Consider the following 18,518-nt stretch of genomic DNA (forward strand, 5'->3'; position numbering starts at 1 on the left):
CAATGATGGGGCACTATTCCTACTACCAATACCAATGATGGGGCACTATTTCTCCCTCTGACATGAACGATGGGGCACTATTTCTTCCATTGACACCATCGACAGGGCACTATTCCTCTCCCTAATACCAACAACCAATACCAATGTGTTGTTTACTCCCACTGATGCAAGGACAATTTTTACTCCCAATGGCCACAGTCCAGCCCCCCCTAACGTCTGAAGGACAGTAAACCGGCCCTTTGTTTAGAAAGTTTGGAGACCCCTGGTTTAAGGGAAAGGTTGGAACACTTCATTGATCTGATCACTTAAACATTCAAATGTAGCTTCTCCAAGGTGTACAATATCCATTTACATGACTAATGCCGCGTACACACGATCAGACTTTTCAACGAACTTGGTCCGGCGGACTATCCGACGGACTTTGCAGCGGAGGTCCGCCGGACTTTCAAACGAACGGACTTGCCCACACGCAATCACTCCAAAAGTCAGACGGATTTGAATGTGATGACGTACAACCGTACTAGAATAAGGAAGTTCATAGCCAGTAGCCAATAGTAGTAGCCAATAGCTGCCTTAGCGTCTGTTTTAGTCAGTTGGACTAGAACAAAGACGACTGGATTTTTTGACCAGACTCGGGTCTGTTGGAAAGATTTGAAACATGTTTTATTTCTAGGTCCGTCGGACTTTTGGGAAAGAAAAGTCCGCTGGAGCCCACACACAATCAAATTGTCCGATGGATTCCGGTCCGCCGAAAAGTTTGATTGTGTGTACGCGGCATTACTTTTTTCCTGCAAGTGAAATCTAGCATAAGCAATAAGTTAATAGTGCAATTAATAAAAAAAAAAAAAAAAAAAAAGATACTTACAGAAATAAGTCTTCTGGAGTCATCCTGTTAACTTCTATCAAAAATGCTCCAAAGCGGTAACTTATAGCATAGGTAAAATGTATGAATGACTGACTGAATGCAAAACAGATGCCATACACTTGAGCTTTACGCTGAGAGTTCCTAAAATATATCAGGTTAAAAATCAAACATGAAAATTTGATTTGGAGAAATGAAAAAGAAATGAAAAAACAAAAACACGAATCTTTGTCAAAGGAAATTTCAAACAGCTGTAATAGTTTCACATCTTGAATACTCAGTATTCATTAGTATAGTGGGTTTGCATAAAGTCTGTTACAAAGGATTGGCATTGTGCAGTGGATTGTTATCAAACCTGTTGACCCGGGGTATCATCTGTTTTCAGGGGCGGACTGACCATTCGGGCCCTCGGGCCATGCCACTAAGGGGCCCCATCAGGGTTCCCAGCCTCAATAAAACCAGGGGCAGTATGTAAAAATCTGTGTTTATTTAAAAATCCCAAGATTATAGCTGCCCCGCCTCTCCAGTACCATTTCAGTGTGTGTATGTGTATTCTGTGTGTGTATACTGTGTGTGTATATTGTGTGTCTGTGTGTGTATACTGTGTGGCCCCATAATCTATTGCCTGGGGGCCCCATAATCTCCTATTGCCCGGGGGCCCCATGAGTTGTCAGTCCACCCCTGTCTGTCTTTGCCGTTTCTAATAAAAAGAAATACCAGAAACAAGTTGCCCAGTTCAGAATGTATATATGTGACTCCCTTGAAATCTGAATGGCAGCAGTAATTTATACACAGAAAAAAATGCAATCCTGCAGTAAAGTACCACTGGATGAAAAGAGGCAAATGGTCACAGCATGTGATCTCTCTCACCCTATCTCTTTTATAAAGAGGTCACTCATTTTTTCATATCAGATGCAATGACCTGCCAAATCTGTGGTCAAGGGGCGACACCAAATTCGTGATCTGTCAATAATACACTTACAGAGAGAGGGGAGATTACACATGTTTGTTTTAGATAGGAACATGCCCACTGTAATACTAACATTCATAGAATAATAATTATAATAATCTAACCTGTAGGGCTTTTGTAGGCTTTCGGAGTACATCTCTTCAAAGGTTCCCTCTCTAGTCAGTGACGCGACTGTTCGAATGTTATCCACTGCTTCTGTTGCAATCTGATCATTCAATCAAAACATAGTTTAAATTGTTGAGCTATTATTTAATTAGTTTGTATTGTTTAAATACTGTGTTTCCCTGAAAATAAGACCTACCCTGAAAATAAGACCTACTGTAATATTCGGGGAGGGCTGCAATATAAGCCCTACCTCGAAAATAAGCCCTAATATGGATGTAAACTGCTAAAATCCTATCTATGTATCCTCTAATGTAAAAGGTGTTTCTGTAAACGAATTGAGTCAAATACTGTCTTATAGTGCCGTTTGGTGCTCAGCTGATCTCCCGATGCTCTCCCCTTCTCTTCTTCTTCTGTCTGTCAGCGGGGGATCTCCCCTCCTTGTGCAGTGCTCGGAGTGGGGGTGACAGCTCAGGCAAGTCACGGAAGTGCCGAGCAACGCTATAAGAAGGTATTTGACTTAGTTCCATTACAGAAACATACACCTTTTACATTATATACTACAGTAATAGAGAGGATTCTAGTATTTTACAACCACCTTTACTATTATTCACACTGGGGATTCCTGACAGGCAGGGAGGGAGAGGGGGAGAGAAGACGGCACATTAAATGGCAAGCCCTACCCTGAAAATAAGCCCTACTGTGTTTTTGGTGGCAAAAATTATTATAATATAAAATTACCCAGGCTTATTTTTTCAGGGAAACATGGTAGTGAACACAAACCTGTTGCTTATAAATGTTTCCCAGTGGTTGGACTTGCTCAGCTTAAAGTGGTTCTGAAGGCTAGACATTTGACCTTAATGCATTCCCTATGTAAAGTTAAAAACGTCCAAGTAATAGTACCGCCCATCATCCCCTAAATACTCCTAGTATTAGTCCTCACCCAATCCAGCGAAGTGCCCGTCTCTAGCTGCTCTCTCCCCTCTCCCCACTCTTACAGGCTTTGCTGATGCAGCACAGTCATTGGCTCCTGGCGATGCCAATCAAATCCTGTGAGTAGGGAGTGGGGATGAGTCTGAGCCATCCTGTGTGTCAATGGATGCACACAACATGGCTTGGAAGTGAGCCCTCAGGTGCACCACCATAGAAAGTGGCATTCTATGGGGTCACACAAAGAATAGGGTTGACGAGAGTGCTGGCGGGGGACCCCAGAAAAAGAGGTTTAGGGCTGTGTGGTGCAATTGCAAAGAGCAGGTAACTTTAACATGCTTATTATTTTGGGAGGAAAAGAAAACTGAACCTTTACCACCACTTGAACAGCTGCGCTTTATAGCTACAGAAAGCCATATTTTTTGTACTTTTGTACATTTGAAGGAAACAATCAGACAATGAGAGAATAGTGATTAAGGAGACATTTCTTTTGATTAAAAATACAAAACTGCTAACAGGAATGCGAACCTGAAATCCAGTTACCGTCTTGGCTGAAAGTGCACTTTAAATTGTAAGACTGTAGTTATAATGACAATATTACTAGAACTCTAAACTGTAAAAGTAGAAAGTAGTGCACTGCAACATGGCTAATTTAATACATGTGTGATCAAATTTCAGGCTTGCATGATAATAAAACATGTATACCATTACCTTGCCAGCTTGCTGAAGCTGTTTTTTATCTCGATTAGCAAAGCCAGTCAGTGCTCTGACCTCCAGAAATCCAGAAGCAATGAGGACAGGGGTAAGAGCTAGAATCAGCAAGGACAACTCCCAGCCATATACTAGAGAAATAACAATGCAGAGCGTCATGCAAGCAAAGTTTTCTGCGATTAAACCAAGTCTGGAGCCAGTTGCCTAAGAAAAAAAATTAAAAAATTGTTATAAAATGGCAATTGCAAAATTATTCAAAATATAAAATCCTAAATCAGATGTCATAGGCAGGTTGGTAAATTATATATAAAATTGTGTGTGTGTGTGTGTGTATGTATGTATGTGTATATATATATATATATATATATATATATATATATATATATATATATATATACATACACACACCCACAATATATATATATATATATATATATATATATACAGTATCTCACAAAAGTGAGTACACCCCTCACATTTTTGTAAATATTTTATTATCTTTACATGTGACCACACTGAAGAAATTACACTTTGCTACAATGTAAAGTAGTGAGTGTACAGCTTGTATAACAGTGTAAATTTGCTGTCCCCTCAAAATAACTCAACACACAGCCATTAATGTCTAAACCGCTGGCAGCAAAACTGAGTACACCCCTAAGTGAAAATGTCCACATTGGGCTCAAAGTGTCAATATTTTGTGTGGCCCCATTCGTTTCCAGCACTGCCTTAACACTCTTGGGCATGGAGTTGACCAGAGCTTTATAGGTTGCCACTGGAGTCCTCTTCCCCTCCTCCATGTTGGCGTATGGTCTGAGCACTGACAGGCTGGCAGCGCTCATACGTTTATTTCCCAAAGACAACCTCTGGAAATGATATGATTCTTTGATCGACCACGGCGAGGCCTGTTCTGAGTGGAACCTGTTGTGTTAAACCGTTGTATGGTCTTGGCCACCGTGCTGCACCTCAGTTTGAGGGTCTTGGCAATCTTATAGCCTAGGCCATCTTTATGTAGAGCAACAATTCTTTTTTTTCAGATCCTCAGCAAGTTATTTTCCATGATGTGCCATGTTGAACTTCCAGTGACCAGTACGAGAGAGAGTGATGACACCAAATGTAACACACTTGCTCCCCATTCACACCTTAGACCTTGTAACACTAACGAGTCACATGACACCAGAGAGGGAAAATTGCTAACTGGGCCCAATTTTGACATTTTCACTTAGGGGTGTACTCACTTTTGTTGCCAACGGTTTAGACATTAATGGCTGTTTGTTGAGTTATTTTGAGGGGACAGCAAATGTACACTGTTATACAAGCTGTACAGTCACTACTTGTAGCAAAGTGATATTTCTTCAGTGTTGTCACATGAAAACATACAGTGCCTCGAAAAAAGTATTCATACCCCTTGATATTTTCCACATTTTGTCATGTTACAACCAAAAACATAAATGTATTTTGTTGGGTTTTTATGTGATTGACCAACCCAAAGTGACACATAATGGTGAAGTGGAAGAAAAATGATAAATGGTTTCCAAATTTTTTACAAATAAATATGTGAAAAGTGTGGCGTGAATTTTTATTCAGCCCCCTTTACTCTGATACCCCTAACTAAAATCTAGTGGAGCCAACTGACTTCAGAAGTCACCTAATTAGTAAACAGAGTCCACCTGTGTGTAATTTAATCTCAGTATAAATACAGCTGTTCTGTGGAGCCCTAAGAGGTTTGTTAGAGAACTTTAGTGAACAAACAGCATCATGAAGGCCAAGGAACAAACCAAATAGCTCAGGGATAAAGTTGTGGAGAAGTTTAAAGCAGGGTTAGGTTATAAAAAAATATTGGCTTTATGGAAGAGTGGCAAGAAGCAAGCCATTGTTGAAAGAAAGCCATAAGAAGTCCCATTTGCAGTTTGTGAGAAGCCGTGTGTGAGACAAAGCAATCATGTGGAAGAAGGTGATCTGGTGAGATAAGACCAAAATTTAACTTTTTGGTCAAAAAGCAAAATGCTATGTGTGGGGGAAAACTAACAACGTACATCACCCTGAACACACCACCCCACTGTGAAACATGATGGTAGCAACATCATACTGTGGGTATGATTTTTTCAGCAGGGGCAGGGAAGCTGGTCAGAGTTAATGGAAAGATAGATGGAACCAAATACAGGGCAATCTTAGACGAAAACTTGTTAGACTCTGCAAAAGACTTGAGACTGGGGCGGAGGTTAACCTTCCAACTGGACAACGACCCTAAATGTACGGCCAGAGCTACAATGGAATGGTGTAGATCAAAGCCTGTTCATGTGTTAGAATGACCCAGTCAAAGTCCAGACATGAATCCAATTGAGAATCCGTGGTAAGAATTGAAAATTTGCTGTTCACAGACGCTCAGCTGATCCATCCAATCTGACAGCACTTGAGCTATTTTGCAAAGAAAAATGGGCAAAAATGTCACTCTCAGGGGGGCTAAATACAAATGCACACCATACTTTTCACATATTTATTTGTACATAATCATTTTCCTTCTACTTCACAATTATGTGCCTCTTTGTGTTGGTCTATCGCATAAAATCCCAATAAAACACATTTACGTTTTTGATTGTAACATGATAAAATGTGGAAAATGTCAAGAGGTATGGACACCTTTTGAAGGCACTGTATAATAAAATAGTTACAAAAATGTGAGGGGTGTACTCACTTTTGTGATATATATATATATATATATATATATATATATATATATATATATATATATAAGAAGGCCAGTATGGTGGCCTGAATTTATGGGAGGAGCCCGGAGGGGTATTTAACCAGCCCGTCCGGCTGTGTTCCTCGTCAGTTCCTGTGCGCCATACCCACCCTCCCATCCCCATTTTAGGGAATTTCTCAAGGTATTCATACTCCTCACAAGAGTACTCATTTCATTTCTCATTTCTTATCTAGGGTATGCCCCCTTATTTTGGTATACCGTATGTTAGACCAAGGCACACTTTCAGGCCCATTTCAAGGGGTAAGTTTATGTTAACCCTGTATGTCATCCTTATCCGTATCGGCCATAGGGCTCTAAACCATAAATATATATATATTCTTTTGCATGGATTAGGAATATATATTATTAATTAACAAGCAGATATAGCGATCTTACAGTTTGTATCTGAGCAGCATCAGTGGCAAGTCTGGTTGTTAAAGCTCCTGTATTATTTTTCTTGTCATCAAACCAGGATATTTCCTGCGGAGTGAGTAAGGGATGTTAGAGTTAGAGTATAGTATCACCTATATGAACTGATAGTTTATGTACAGGTAAAACGTCTATTACTTCCACACTAACCTGGCGTAACATTGCTTTGAATGCCATCTGTCTCAGGCGCATAGTGAGGACTTCCCCCGATCTTCCAAACATAAATCCCTACCAATGCAGATGGATATAAGAAAATGTAATATGAAAGATGAAGTAACTGAGGTTTGACATGTATCTTATCTATCCACTTTCATATCATAGATACTGATAGGAGAGACTGATTATTTGATCCTGTTACAGTTTCTTTTTTATCAAATGATTCTTTCTTTCCAATTGTCAACTTAAAATTTTGTTTATAAAAGGTGTTTTTGCAGTTTATTTTGAATTACAAGAATTCAAGCAATAAAACATAACACATACACATGTCACATGCATACTAATTTAAAGCGGGGGTAACTAACCAGTAATGAGTCTAACAATCTGGGTCAGCTTGAGATTTTAACTGTTAAATATTCACATACAATTCCCACATTTATAAAAGTGTTTACCTGTGTAAAATATGTAAAGAAGGATGCCACCCCAATCATAGTAATTATGATGGAGTAGATGTTAATTTCACGCTGAATCAAAACAGCATCATCAGTTGCAAATATCTGTAAAAACGTTAAATTAATTAATATAGCATGTGTATGGATATAATGAAATGTATGTCAACAAAACATAGAAACCCACTGCTATACAGAGAAATAACACTTTCCCTAATAACTCACTCCAAAAAAAAATTCTAAAATCATTTCCAAGCTCACTTTGCTTATGACCACAGAGCACCATGTAGGGTGCTGCACAGTGGTGTAGTGGTTAGCACTCTCACCTAGCAGTAAGAAGGGTCGCTGGTTCAAATCCCAAACACAACACTACCTGCCTGGAGTTTGCATGTTCTCCCTGCGTGGGTTTCCTCCAGGTACTCCAGTTTCCTCACACAATCCAAAGACATGCAGGTAGATTAATTGGCTTCGGTCCAAAATTGGCCCTAGTATATGAATGAGGACTTTGGATTGTGGGGACCAACATGAGTGTGCAATGTACAGGGATAGGGACAATTGTAGACACTCAGGATGGACTGGTGTCTTTATTCAACCAAACTATGAAACATATACTCAATTATGTATTTTAAAGAAAACCTGTATTGGAAAAGAAATGGGGCTGAACCAATGGAATTGGTACCTAATTACAAGTAAATATAAACAATAGAAAATAATAAGTATACAGATCATAAATTCTGACTGACAGTTGCTGTGTTCTTGTTTAGTGATTGAGAGATGACTAAAGCCAAGGAAAGCCAGAAAATTAACACTTTTAAAAAACTGTCAGCAGTGATGCCCTGCGTATTTCGGTAACCTACCATTGCTATAATTATCTATAGTAGTTTTACCTTCAATATACTTTGGTATAAAAATACTTACTGCTATGAATTTGGCAAATATAATGCTGAAACCTGGATGGGCTGCTCCATTGACCGATGCTGCAAGTATTCCAAGCAAGATATAAGGCCACTCTGATTTATTCAGTTTAAGTAGTCTAAAAAATGAAATTTCTGGAAGCTTTTCCTGAAAAAAATAATTAAAAAAAAGGAATAAGAAACATATTGTTTATGGTTAGAACTTTAGTGTGGCAGTGTTGGGGCCCTAAGTTTGATTACCACTAAGGACACCAGTGCATAACATTTTACTTTTACTTTCTTCATATCTGGGTAGATTTTATAATCCAAAGGGAAACAAAAAACTGGTAAGCCAAAAGAATCCACTCCAAAATTCAATCTGTATGCATATATATGTGTCTGTAGCAAAAAGGTTGGCCTGTATGTAGGCAGTTGAAGTTTTTTTACTCCACTGTAGGTGGTACTTAACCACAGCGCCATTGCAGTGGGAGGGGAAGTCAAGAGGAGAAGGAGAAGGTTCCTGGGTCACTGGGGAAGCTATTTGATTGGATGCTGCTGCCCCATGTGACTCTAGCAGCTATCTTGGGTCAGCCAGGGCCTATTTAAGGCCCTGCCTCTCAGGCATGCATTTCCCATGTGGGTAGTGTAGGGACAGGCCACCCACCTGAAAGGGACAGTTATAAGTAATGAGAGGTTCCAGATGATATTTACAGTGCCTTGCGAAAGTATTCGACCCCCTTGAACTTTTCAACCTTTTGCCACATTTCAGGCTTCAGACATAAAGATATAAAATTTTTATTTTTTGTGAAGAATCACCAACAAGTGGGAAACAATTGTGAAGTGGAACGAAATCTATTGGATATTTTAAACTTTTTTAGCAAATAAAAAACTGAAAAGTGGTGCGTGCAAAATTATTCGGCCACTTTACTTTCAGTGCAGCAAACTCACTCCAGAAGTTCAGCGAGGATCTCTAAATGATCCAATGTTGTCCTAAATGACTGATGGTGATAAATAGAATCCACCTGTGTGTAATCAAGTCTCTGTATAAATGCACCTGCTCTGTGATAGTCTCAGGGTTTTGTTGAAAGCGCAGAGAGCATCATGAAGACCAAGGAACACACCAGGCAGGTCCGTAATAATGTTGTGGAGAAGTTTAAAGCCGTATTTGGATACAAAAAGATTTCCCAAGCTTTAAACATCCCAAGGAGCACTGTGCAAGCGATCATTTTGAAATGGAAGGAGTATCAGACCACTGCAAATTCTACCAAGACCTGGCCGTCCCTCTAAACTTTCAGCTCAGACAAGGAGAAGACTGATCAGAGATGCAGCCAAGAGGCCCATGATCACTCTGGATGAACTGCAGAGAACTACAGCTGAGGTCAACAATCAGTCGGGCACTGCACAAATCTGGTCTTTATGGAAGAGTGGCAAGAAGAAAGCCATTTCTCAAAGATATCCATAAAAAGTCTCGTCTAAAGTTTGCCACAAGCCACCTGGGAGACACACCAAACATGTGGAAGAAGGTGCTCTGGTCAGATGAAACCAAAATCGAACTTTTTGCCCACAATGCAAAACGATATGTTTGGCGTAAAAGAAACACAGCTCATCACCCTCAACACACCATCCCCACTGTCAAACATGGTGGTGGCAGCATCATGGTTTGGGCCTGCTTTTCTTCAGCAGGGACAGGGAAGATGGTTAAAATTGAGGGGAAGATGGATGCAGCCAAATACAGGACCATTCTGGATGAAAATCCGTTGGAGTCTGCAAAAGAAGTGAAACTGGGACGGAGATTTATCTTCCAACAAGACAATGATCCCAAACATATAGCAAAATCTACAAAGGAATGGTTCACAAATAAACGTATCCAGGTGTTAGAATGGCCAAGTCAAAGTCCAGACCTGAATCCAATCGAGAATCTGTGGAAAGAGCTGAAAACTGCTGTTCACAAACAATCTCCATCCAACCTCACTGAGCTCGAGCTGTTTTGCAAGGAAGAATGGGCAAGAATTTCAGTCTCTCGATGTGCAAAACTGATAGAGACATACCCCAAGCGACTTGCAGCTGTAATCGCAGCAAAAGGTGGCTCTACAAAGTATTAATGCAAGGGGGCCGAATAATTTTGCACTCCCCACTTTTCATTTTATTATTAGTTAAAAAAGTTTCAAAAATCCAATAGATTTCGTTCCACTTCACAATTGTGTCCCACTTGTTGGTGATTCTTCACAAAAAATAAAAATTTTATATCTTTATGTTTGAAGCCTGAAATGTGGCAAAAGGTTGAAAAGTTCAAGGGGGCCGAATACTTTCGCAAGGCACTGTACATTGTAGCAAAGTGTCATTTCTTCAGTGTTGTCACATGAAAAGATATACTAAAATATTTACAAAAATGTGAGGGGTCTACTTTTGTGAGATACTATATATACACACTATACTACCAAAATTATTGGGACGCCTGCCTTTACGCTTGAACTTTAATGGCATCCCACTCTTAGTCTGTAGGGTTCAATATGGAGTTTTCCCACCCTTTGTAAGCTATACAAGCTTCAACTCTTCTGGGAGGGCTGTCCACAAGATTTAGGAGTGTGTCTAAGGGAATGTTTGACCATTCTTCCAGAAGTGTATTTGTGAGGTCAGGTACTGATGTGGACGAGAAGGCTTTGCTCGCATTCTAATTAATCCAAAAGGTGTTCTATCGGGTTGAGGTCAGAACTTTGTGCGGGCCAGTAAAATTTATTCACCTCAAACTCACTCATCCATGTCTTCATAGACCTTGCTTTGTGCACTGGTACAAATCATTTGGTAGAGGGGGATGATGGTATGGGGTTGTTTCTCAGGGGTTGGGTTTGGCCCCTTAGTTTCAGTAAACGGAGCTTTTAAGGTGTCAGCATACCAAGACATTTTGGACAATCTCATGCTTCCAACTTTGTGGGAACAGTTTGGGGATGGCCCCTTTCTGTTCCAATATGACTGTGCACCAGTGTACAAACAAGGAGTTGAAGCTATTATAGCGTCAAAAAGGTGGGCCAACTCAATACTGAACCCTACGAACGAAGACAGGGATGCCATTAAAGTTAATGTGCATGTAAAGGCAGGTGTCCCAATACTTTTGGTAATATATTGTATATATCCTTACAATAAATAGATAGACCTTGGGATGGTCAAGGAAAAGAACACAAGGGCCCATCTTATTTAGCAGCTCCAATGGGGCTAGCACTTCATAGGGATAATGTTGAGCCAGGTATGACTTCAGAATTAAACTAAAAGTTCAACTCCAGACAAAAAAATACTTTGCAATAGAGCAGGGAAAAATTAAACTTCTGCCAGTTGGTATTGTTTTTGCTGGTTGTGCCCCCACTTTGGAGATTTTCTTAATTTCATGGGAAATCAAGCAATAAAAATAGGTTTTTAAGTTGATTGGAGAAAACATAGAACATCTGCTAGGAGTTTTTGATTGAGGTCAAAGGTAAAAATATATGCATCAGTTTCCATCATGGAAAGTATTGGTTTTACCATTGTTATATGTTATTTGCATTGCTTTAAATGTCTATGCAAAAATCTCCATATTACCTTTTCTTCAACCTCTGCAACATCATCTTCCTCCCCTTTTTCAGACATGGAGAATTTTCCAGTTGACATATTGGAGTTTATCCTCTGTACTAAAGATGGCTTCTCCAGTGTCCCTTGTCCTGTTTCACTTTCCACTGTCGTCTGTATGGCCTGAAAATAATCACAATAATGCTATGATCTCAATCAAAATCTATATGTGATCATGTCATATCATTTGAAAGAAGGCGTTGCCCATCATTTGGACTGAGATTCTTATGCTAGTAATTCACAGTACCTGAGCTGTTGCGAGTGAATGATATATTGCTTTCCTCTCCATTAATTCCAAATGAGTTCCTTTTTCAGCCAAAGCACCATTCTCCAACACTACAATGAGATCTGCCGTCCACACAGTGCTCAAACGATGAGCAATAACAATTGTGGTACGCCCCTCACTGGCCTGAAAGTGAAAAATCATAATTTTTGACTTGCCACCCATAACATATGTGCAGTTGCTATAAAAAATGATGGATGTGACTCTGTAAAAGATCACAGTAATATTGCCGGTAAACACTACCTTGTCTAGGGCAGCTTGTACAACTGATTCACTCTCAGTATCCAGAGCTGAAGTAGCCTCATCCAGTAAGAGTATCTTAGGATTTCGGACCAAGGCTCTAGCTATAGCTATTCTTTGCTTTTGGCCACCACTAAGCTGGGCTCCTCTTTCTCCAACTAGGGTTTCAAATTTCTATAAAAAAGAAATGAAAGAACATAAAATTGTTTTGTAATATTTTCATTATGATGTGCAACTGCAAAAAAAAAAGTTGAATCTTCCCATTATCTCATATGTCGAATCTCCCCATTTATGTTTATTCTCCCCACTGCAGATGAGAGAATAATACAAAAAACAAAAAAGATATAGAGATATGGGCAAATCCCCTGTTTGTTCAGTTTTCAATACCAACGGGCCATGTTTATCACAACAGAGATGATTTCCTAAAGGTGTAGAATGTGTATATTTCCAAAAGTGAATGTTAATTTTGCTTCTTTTTTTTTACTAAGCTAAGTGAGCATACAATTTACATCTTTAGAAAATTAAAGCCCCGGAGTTTGGGTGAAGAATTATCTCTGTTGACCATAGCACCATATACTGTTCGCATTTTCCTTAAATTCCCATATACTGAAAGGAGTCATTGAAAATTAGATTCTGACTTTGGTTATATATTAGCAATATACTGTAGCTTGATGATATTTCCCAGCCCAGGTGTACATATACAGAAGGGAGATTACTCATCTTTAACAAATGCTTCTGAGAGTGACATCTGCCTCACCGATGGTGCAGGTGCCAATTTCGATTTTATGACTATCACCCTCTAGGATATTAGAAATAACCCCATAATCACAGGCAATATTCGTATTCAATAGAATGACTTGCTTCCATGGATATATTTATGAACAACCTTTTGTTTTACATTACAAACTATTGTTTTAGTTTGCATATACATACATCAGGAAGATCCATAATGAAGTTATAGGCATTGGCTTCTTTAGCTGCCCTCTCAATTTCTTCATCTGTCACATCTAATCTTCCATACTTAATGTTGCTTTTAATTGTTGTTCCAAAAAGTATAGGTTCTTGGCTGACCACACCAATTAATTCTCTGTATTGTCTGATATTTAGAGACCGTATATCATGGCCATCAACCAATATCTGATAACACGGACAGGATAAAAGACATTAGTCAGAATAAAATACACATCTGCAGATGTAATGCATGACGATTACCATTTAAATAATGGCCTTTATTTTTCACCTAATGTGACACATAATATTCACAATATTCACATTATGAGAAAGGGAAAGAACCTCTATCAACTTTTAACTTTCTTATTCCAGTTGAGAAATGTCATAGAACAGGGAGTGTGGAAAAATAATAACAAAAGCTTAAAGTGATTGTAAAGTCTCATTTTTTTTTCTATAAAAATAACAAACATGTTATACTTACCTACTTTGTGCAATGGTTTTTGCACAGAGCAGCCCTGATCCTCCTCTTCTGGGGTCCCTCTTAGGTGCTCCCTCCTGTTGAGTGTCCCCACAGCAAGCAGCTGTAATAGAGGTGACATCTTCCAATAGTGACACTAGTTATGGTGACCTGGGGGTTCCCAAGGGATTCCGTTATTTTTAATGGATTTCCTCTCACTTCCTGTTTGACTATGGGACAGGAAGTGCAGGGGAATCTCAGAAATGGGACACAGATGGCAAAAAAAAAAATCAGACAGGGGTTGTAACCCTTCCTTGCTCTTTGCCCATAGTTCTACTTTTGTGCGTTAGGATAGAAACCCTTCCTCTAGCTATTTCCCCCTATCACTAAACACCTACCTGAACATGTCATTTAAGTGCTGTGCCTGGGTGCAGGTCTTCTCCTCTCTTCCCACAGGCCGCATTGAGAATAGCAGGAGCCAATGATTCCTGCTTCTGTTAGTCACATCCTGTAAGAAGGGAGGGAGAGACAAGGCCCAGTGTGCCCATTTGAAAGCACACCCGCACAAGAACCCCCACAGCAGTTTGGTATTGGGGCACTCAGAAAAAAGAGGAGGGTACAGCACAGTTGAAATTTTAATATCACTTTTAAGCTGACATTTAGGTTGGCATATTTTTGTATAGTTACAATGCTCCGACTGGAACCAATGTACGTATGCATGTCTTATACCTGAAAGATCCCCATGGAAGATGGAACTCACTCTAGTAGACACTGCACTAGCTTTCGGGTTCCATGCCAAGCAGGCTGCTCTGCTGATTAGTGAACACAGGATGTCACTTGTTCAGTATGGATGTCATTCAGAGAATAGTTTGTGAGATTTTGATGTCACCGCCCCACCTCTCTAACTAGCCCAATCAGAGAATGCTTTGCAATCATTGAGAAAATTAAAATTATTCTCTGAATGAAAGGAGAATATAAGCTGGTTTGAGAGTGTGAGCTTAGGAAGAGGTTGTCACTTTGCCCTGAGCTGTTTAACTTTACACTTATTAGATTATTAGTTCATGCAAATAAGGTTCCTTTTTGAATAAAAAAAACATAAATACCTCTCCGTCTTGTGGATCATATAGTCTCTGCAGCAGCTGCACCGTTGTACTTTTACCACACCCACTTTGTCCTACCAGTGCCACTGTCTGACCAGATTTCACTGTCAGGTTAAATCCTTTCAGTACCTTCACAGAAAAGAAGTAAAAAAAATTATAAGCATTTTCCCTTTACTTTATGACCACACCCACACAAGACATATGTTTTGCTCACACTCTGCATCCCATTAGAAAATGAGTAATGCCGCATACACACGAGCGGAATTTCCATCTGAAAAATCTTGGATGGTTTTTCCAACGGAATTCTGCTCAAGCTTGGCTTGCATACACACGGTCACACAAAAGTTTACTGAACTTTCGACCGTCAAGAACGCGGTGACGTACAACACTATGATGAGCCAAGAAAATTAAGTTTAATGGTTCCGAGCATGCGTCAAATTGTTTCCGAGCATGCGTAGAAATTTTGTGAGTCGGAATTGGTACAGACGATTGGAATTTCCTATCAGAACTTTTTCCAACCGAAAAATTGAGAACATGCTCTCAAATTTTTTGCTGGCTGGAATTCCACCAGTCCGATGGAGCATACACACGGTCACATTTTCGGACCAAAAGCTCTCATCGGACTTTTGCTGGTGGAATTTTCACTCGTGTATACGGGGCATTAGAGTATGATTGTTATTTCATGAAATTTTAGATGGCAGACCCCACAATTAGTAGTGTACTATGTGAACAGTTTTATTAAATTTACTATACTAAACGTTTTGAAGAGATGGTGTCTCTCAAGCAGAACACATTTAGTTCTGGGGTCCTCAACTGAATGTCCCTAAGGGCGTAACTCAAGGAGCAGTATGCTATGATCTCATGGGCATGTCAAAAAGTAATAATTAAAATTAATGTTTCATGATCTTGTTTTATACATTGTGGTGTATATGAGTTTTATTCTGTTATCACTTTCATGGTCTCTCCTGTTCGCTTGGAACTAGTCAATAAAAAGTTGGTTGCAGGAAAGCAGTGTAGAAGGATATTGTGATCATAAAAGGCTCAGTACTGTAAAGCAAAGGGTGCTGCCACCATCTCAGAGCCGGGATCTTTAGAAGCACCAGGTTATACGTTTAAAGAGAGAAAACAGTGTCTGAGCACTAGGAATTTTTAAAGAGCTTTCAACCTAGCCAAGACGTTTTATGCAAACTTTGTTTAATACTTCAGTTTATGCTTATTGATAATGGAGTGCAGTGTTTTTATTAATGATAAACAATGTTGTAACTACCTATGTATTATGCCGCAAAGATGCTCTAAGGCCCATAGGGTGGAACTTCTGGATTTATTGTCAGATATTTATTTACTAAATGCTAGCGGACAGGTAGTATATACAAGGTATATTTATACTGCTTGCTGCCATCAATCTGCCATAACTAAAGCATCTAAAAACCTTATAAAGTTCAGTTATAAACAGATCAGAGGTAAGGTCGACATCTATTCACGTATTTGTGTAGTCAATACTTGTCTCTAAAGACGTAATATTTTGTTAATTCCTTTGAATGCATAGGTAGGAAGGTTATGAATTTACTAAACAGATTTGTAGTATGTTACTGAAAGACATTTCCTTTACCTAACCCAAGAAATTTAGAGTTATTTGTGGTGTTGTGGGTCCCATTACATCTGCCCCTGTCATAAGAACAGGCAAAACTTTCCCAACCTAAGTTTAAATTTAAAAACAAAAAAACAAAACAAAAACACTAAATAGCTAACCAATAGCTGTATGGTGAAATACTATTATAAGGAGACATGTCCAGGGAACACTTTGACTTAAATATCCCTTACCTGTACAGTCATTCTTGATGGATAGGAGAAATGCACATTTCTAAATTCTATGTTTCCCTTTATATTGTCCGGCTTGTATCCTTCTCTTGAAAAGCTGTTAATTTTGGATGGCTAAAATTGAAGCAAGGATAATATGTTTTATTACTTGCAGCTCACTCATAAAGCTCTAAAACCACCCTTCTACTCCAAGTGTTGAATTCAGACCCTAAAGGGAGTGTTGTGAAAAAACAATCCCCTCTGGGTGATCAATGTACATTGCAAAGATGATAGCAAACTTTTTAACAGATTCCTACCTGTATCTACTCTGAAGAAAAAACTTTTGATTATGCCAATCTGAACGAGAGTGGCTTTTTCATGTTTAATCAGCTGATGTACCTATGGTGTCCTACTAAGCAAAAGAATATGGTCTACATCCCTTTAGAAGGCATTAACACTTTGGGACTATCTCACCAAAACTGAATTTTTTGTTGCAGGGGGGCCTAAACTCTGACTTGTGTTTTAGTGCAGACTGGAAAAAACAGTAAGCTTGAGGCCTATATAACTTTCTGTAGAACTCATTTTGTGCCTGCTCATCTTTAAGCTTGCCGCCTTTTTTCTTGCTGGAACTTAGACCAAGTAGAACTGGACTAAGTGGTAAGTTAAAAACCAGAGTTGAAAACAGAAGGTTATAACAGGGGTCAAACTACCTGTGTAGTGTGAGTACCTGAGTGTTGCGAGTGCACGTAGGCTGTGAGTGCACGTAGGCTGCAAGTGCACATGGTCTGCGAGTGCAAGTAGTGTGAGTACCTGAGTGTTGTCTGAGTAGTGTGTGTGGATCAATAGTAAATGTGTATTGTATGTACCTGTGTATTGCGAGTGCACGTAGGCTGTGAGTGCACATGGTCTGCGAGTGCACATTTTCTGCAAGTGCACGTGGGCTGCGAGTGCATCTTGTCTGCGAGTGCACATAGGCTGCAAGTGCATGTTGTCTGCAAGTGCACGTAGGCTGCGAGTGTACATGGTCTGCAAGTGCATGTGGTCTGTGATTGCATTGTCGGTGAGTGCACGTGGGCTGCGCGTCCACGTGGGTGGAGAGTACCTGTGTATTGTCTTGTTGAGTACCTGTGTATTTTACTGTTGAGTATTAGTGTCAATCCTCATTAAATTAGTAGGTACGATGCCCGGCGGGTGTGGAGATGCGACTCGGTGTACATCTTGTGGCATGTATGCTTTCCTTGATTATCTGATCGAGGGCAAATACTGCTGTGCAAAATGTAAGCACATTGTTTCCCTGGAAGCCCAAGTTCTTAACATAGTGAAGCAACTGTCAGCACTGAGAAGACCCTCCATACTAAAAGAGAGCCAGAAATGTACCCGGCAGGTGCCGGCAGCACCAGCACAGAGGCGGGTGGGGACAAAGAGGTGCAGGCACCAGAAAAGAGTAGATGGCTGACAGTCAGGAAGGATAGAGGGGGAAGTGCCAGGGAGGCCGATCCAGGGCTGAAGCATCCCAATAAGTAGGCTCCATTGAGTGACATTGGTGAAACCAGTTAGGGACCAGCACTACTGGAGCTGAGGGACTCTCTTTGCTGCCAGGTAAAGAACTCCTCCAGGGAGAGTGGGGGGAGGGGGGTGAAGGGAAAGGATAGACAGATTCTGGTGGTAGGGGACTCAATTTTTAGAAGGACAGAGAGGGCAATATGTGACAAAGACCTGAAGCGCCGAACTGTATGCTGTCTACCAGGCGCTAGGTTTCGGCATATCACGGATCTTGTGGACAGATTACTGGGAGGGGCTGGGGAAGACCCAACTGTCATGGTGCATGTTCCCCCTTCCACTCTTGCA

General features: G+C 40.0%; 1 protein-coding gene across 1 annotated transcript in view; it reads right to left on the bottom strand.

Moving 5' to 3' along the window:
- Positions 1–4,955: 4,955 nt before the first annotated feature.
- Positions 4,956–18,518, bottom strand: part of LOC143996274 (ATP-dependent translocase ABCB1-like) — a 34,110-nt gene continuing 20,547 nt past the window's right edge. Inside the window, exons 11-21 of the mRNA XM_077491245.1 lie at positions 16,695–16,805; positions 14,877–15,002; positions 13,299–13,502; positions 12,369–12,539; positions 12,090–12,251; positions 11,816–11,965; positions 8,271–8,414; positions 7,356–7,460; positions 6,898–6,975; positions 6,715–6,798; positions 4,956–5,990 (exon numbers count right to left, since the gene is read on the bottom strand). Coding sequence (XP_077347371.1) covers positions 5,958–5,990; positions 6,715–6,798; positions 6,898–6,975; positions 7,356–7,460; positions 8,271–8,414; positions 11,816–11,965; positions 12,090–12,251; positions 12,369–12,539; positions 13,299–13,502; positions 14,877–15,002; positions 16,695–16,805 — 1,368 coding nt within the window. The 3' untranslated portion in view covers positions 4,956–5,957. The remainder of the gene's footprint in view (positions 5,991–6,714; positions 6,799–6,897; positions 6,976–7,355; positions 7,461–8,270; positions 8,415–11,815; positions 11,966–12,089; positions 12,252–12,368; positions 12,540–13,298; positions 13,503–14,876; positions 15,003–16,694; positions 16,806–18,518) is intronic.

Source organism: Lithobates pipiens, unplaced genomic scaffold, assembly GCF_037356315.1.
Source record: "Lithobates pipiens isolate NorthernLeopardFrog02 unplaced genomic scaffold, aLitPip1_a1.2 Scaffold_19, whole genome shotgun sequence".
NCBI lineage: Eukaryota > Metazoa > Chordata > Amphibia > Anura > Ranidae > Lithobates > Lithobates pipiens.